We start from the raw sequence: 3,628 nt of genomic DNA on the forward strand, positions 1-3,628 counted from the left end.
ATCTACCTAAAAGCCCCAAATCGCCCCTGCAGCTGGGCACCTTGGGGCTTCTCCTCCCTCTGGCAGGAGCAGGTAAATGGGACATAGACTGATCCTGGAGGAAAGGCACCTTCTCTCTGGGCATGAAACCAGCAGGGAATAAAAACCGCACATATCAGCCCTTGTCTCGCTGCTTCTGGTTGTCAGCACATGGAGCTTTTGTGTTTACCCAGACTCAAGGGCAATCGCCCGTCACTAACAACACAATATGCCTTGGCCCCGCTGCCCCGAGCCTGCTGAGGGAGCAGGACGGAGCCGGTGGGAGGGCAGCGCTGCCAGGGAAGGACAGGCAGCCCCCAGGACGTCAGGACAGAGGTATGAGATGTGTTGAGCTGGGCTCATGGTCACGCATGTGGTCGTTGGACTTGAGGTGTGCTGGAGACGGCATCAGGGCTCTCTTTCTGGGCTTAGACCCGTGAATGCGCAGCTCTGGCTGGGCTCAGGAGACACCATCAAGGGTCTGATGGCAGCTTTGGGTGCCCAGCACCCGGGAAGCGAGGTGGACACTCCTGATGCTGGGTGTGCGGTGGCTGGCATGTCGGCTCCCTGGTGGTGACTCAGTTTCCCCATCTGTAAAATCCAGTTTCTTGGATTTTGAACTCTGTCCAGCTCTGAAGGAGGACCCCAGCAAGCAGTCACAGGGCAGTGGCGGAGGGCTTGCTTCCACCCAGCAGGTCTCTGCTGCCGGAGACACAAACCACTTTGGGGAAGAAGGTGGCAAAGCTGTTCCTGGGCCCCAAAATCAGCAGAAATTGGATTCCTTCAGTATTCACACTCATCACATACTTGCATTTGACAGTTCTGCAAGTATTCAGGGGGTGATTTTTAGACAATTGGGGTGTTTGCACATGGGAAGGACAATTTGCACCCAGTATGTCTTACACCAGCACAGCTTCCTTCAGCTGTGGTTTGGGGAAGCGTTACTTTTGCAGGTAGTATAGAGCACATGATACCGAGCAATCATGGGACACGGGGCGATAAAGGTGGAGTGGTGGCTTGCAAACAACTCAGAACAGCCAAGGGTGTCCATTAGAACATTAATTATAATCACATTTAAAGGAAGGTTAACTTCTGCCTCTCCAGGAACTTTAATGAGGCCACATTTCTCTTAACATTTCTCTTACCAGCTCCTGGCTGCGTGTTACGAGCTGTGCTCCAGCCAGCCCCTGGAGAGCACACAGCAGAGCTGGGCTGTCATCTCTGCCTTTTGGGGGGTTCGTTCCTTATGGTTTTAAAACAGAGGGAGACTGGGCAAAAGAGGAATTGTGGTTCTCATGGTGGTTCTCACGGTGGTTCTCACATACGAAAAATTTGTGTAGGTTGAATGTGTCCTTCAGAGCAGTAGTTCCTTTCTTCTTCCTGACAAGTTGTTGGCTGTTTCAGGAATAACTTAATTTATTTGGATGGGGAGGGGGCTGCCCTTAGCAAAGACACACGCTGACCGAGTGTGACACCTGTCCCGTGTGGGACTGGGGGAATAGTCATCCTCAGTGTGTCAAGTGTTAGCATGGACTGAGCATGGTTTGGAGGGATGAGGCTTACAGAAATAAGGGGTAAGAAGTGTTAAAGGCCTGATAAAAGCCACTAATCTAAGGAACTGAAGAGGTGGAGATCCCATTCAGTGTGCTCACACACAGGCCTCTCCTTTACACATAAATCCTCAGGCCAGGTCTGGCACCAGCCAAGCTGTCATTGAAGCCAGTGGACCTTTTTGGTTGGTTCCTCCAGCTGCAGATCCACCTTGCTGACTCTCTCATTTTTGTGCCGTGGTCCCTGTTCATCTTTATATTCTTAGCTGGCAGGGCTATGATCTGGTCTCTGTTGCATCGGAGTGAATCCAGACTAACACCAGTACCTTGACCCTGGGTAGAGAGTAAGCACCTGAGCTCAGAGCGTGTTCCCAGAGATGGCAGCAGACAGTAACGGTCCTACTGCTTCCCCCAAACAGGGACAAAAGATTTGTCATGGACTACACACTGGAGACCAGCCAGCAGAAGGAGAAGCTTCTGAAAACCATCTACACCCTCCAGCTGAAATCAATCACCACGCTCCAGACAGCCAGCCCGCTGCTGAGCAGGCAGCGTGGCATGGGCATGGTGACAGAGCACCAAGTCCACCAGCTGGCGGATAAGGCCAAAAGCCTGTGCGGAGATCTGGACAACATTAAGAACCTCCTCCACTATTGCCAGGATGACCTGGTCCGGCAGATCCCCAACCCCACTGGAAGCCGCTATGGGGGAGTAAGTGGAATCCATTGCTCCCTCGATGGTTCTGTCTACGTGACAGCCGAGAGTGCTCCCTGGGTCCACGTCCTGAGCAGCACAGGCCAAACGCTGCAGTCCCTGCCCTGCCAGCAAACGGGGAAGGAAAGCGGCACCTTCTTGCCAGAGGATGTGACCTTGACTCGGACAGGAATGGTGGCTGTAGCCGACATGATAAATGAAGCCATCTGGGTTTTCAACCCTCACACCAGCCTCTCCAAGGGGGAATGGGTAAAGATCAGAAGGGTTGGTTCCCCCAGGGGTATTGGAGTAGACTCCATGGGCAAGATCTTGGTAGCAGACTACGCACAAGGCCAAGTCCACAGCTTTGCTCTGGACCATGCCTTCAAGACGCTCAATATCCATTCAGTCCCCAACCTGCAGGGACCTCGCTACGTCAGTCCAGCACCCAATGGAGGCTTTGTGGTAAGCGAGGAGTGCGGAGACGTCAAGGTCTTCGCGAGCAGCCGTAAGCTCCTCTGCTCCCTCAGCAGCAAATACGGGCACCGGTTTGGCAACCCAGCTGGGGTCTGCGTTGACGCGGATGGCAGCATCCTGGTGGCAGATGAGCAGCACCGTACGATCAGCTTGTTCCCAGAGCACGGGGCTCCCATCTGCCTGGTGTCCGCAGGGCTGCGGAGGCCTGCCGGTGTGGCTTGCTCCTCCTTTGGGCACCTCTTTGTGGCAGATGCAGGGGAGAACTGTGTCAAAGTCTTTAAGTACCGTGTGAGGCCCCCTTACAACCCCACCAACCCTGGGGCAGCAGGCTGGTGACCCCAGCCTAACACCCAGGAGGGGAGTGGGGCTGGTTCTACTGCAGTCCCGCTGAGCTTTAGGTCTGCTGGTGGGCCATGAGCTCCACTGCTCCCATAGCTGGGCACTGTCCCCATACTTGACTGCCTTATTGCCCTCCAGCTTCTCCAGATGGCAGAAGCAAGGACTAGACCAGTCCCAAGTTTTTTGGACCAACCAGAGTAGCTAAAGGAGGACTGAGCTACTCAGAACTGGCCACACACTGGTGCCTTGGCAAATTTGTTATCACCGTGCCCTCGAATCCTTGTGTCTTTTTGCAAATATCATTATTTCTCTTCCCCGCACATCATTTTTATGTGGCCATGGTTCCACCTTCCTGATGCCAGAGTATGACTGGAAGGGTAAGGCCAGGCCAGAGCTGTCAGCCATGGTCTCTCTAGTGGGCTTGGTTTGCAGCAGACTCCAGAATCGTAAAATGAATGTAACACATTCTGTGCTGCGTTCCTGACCTCTACAGGGAAGCAACAACTACTGCATGGAGTAAATTGCATATGGGCCTGTAGAATTGCTCACAT

At 53.6% G+C, this 3,628-nt stretch overlaps 1 protein-coding gene across 1 annotated transcript; it reads left to right on the forward strand.

Annotated features, from left to right (window-relative positions):
• Nucleotides 1-2,003: 2,003 nt before the first annotated feature.
• NHLRC4 (NHL repeat containing 4) lies at nt 2,004-3,074 on the forward strand. Its single transcript, XM_010295417.1, has one exon. It carries the CDS (start codon nt 2,004-2,006, stop codon nt 3,072-3,074), a length of 1,071 nt encoding a protein of 356 aa, XP_010293719.1.
• The last annotated feature ends 554 nt before the right edge of the window (nt 3,075-3,628 follow it).

The sequence above is a fragment of the Phaethon lepturus genome, unplaced genomic scaffold (assembly GCF_000687285.1).
Source record: "Phaethon lepturus isolate BGI_N335 unplaced genomic scaffold, ASM68728v1 scaffold36289, whole genome shotgun sequence".
NCBI classification, from domain to species: domain Eukaryota; kingdom Metazoa; phylum Chordata; class Aves; order Phaethontiformes; family Phaethontidae; genus Phaethon; species Phaethon lepturus.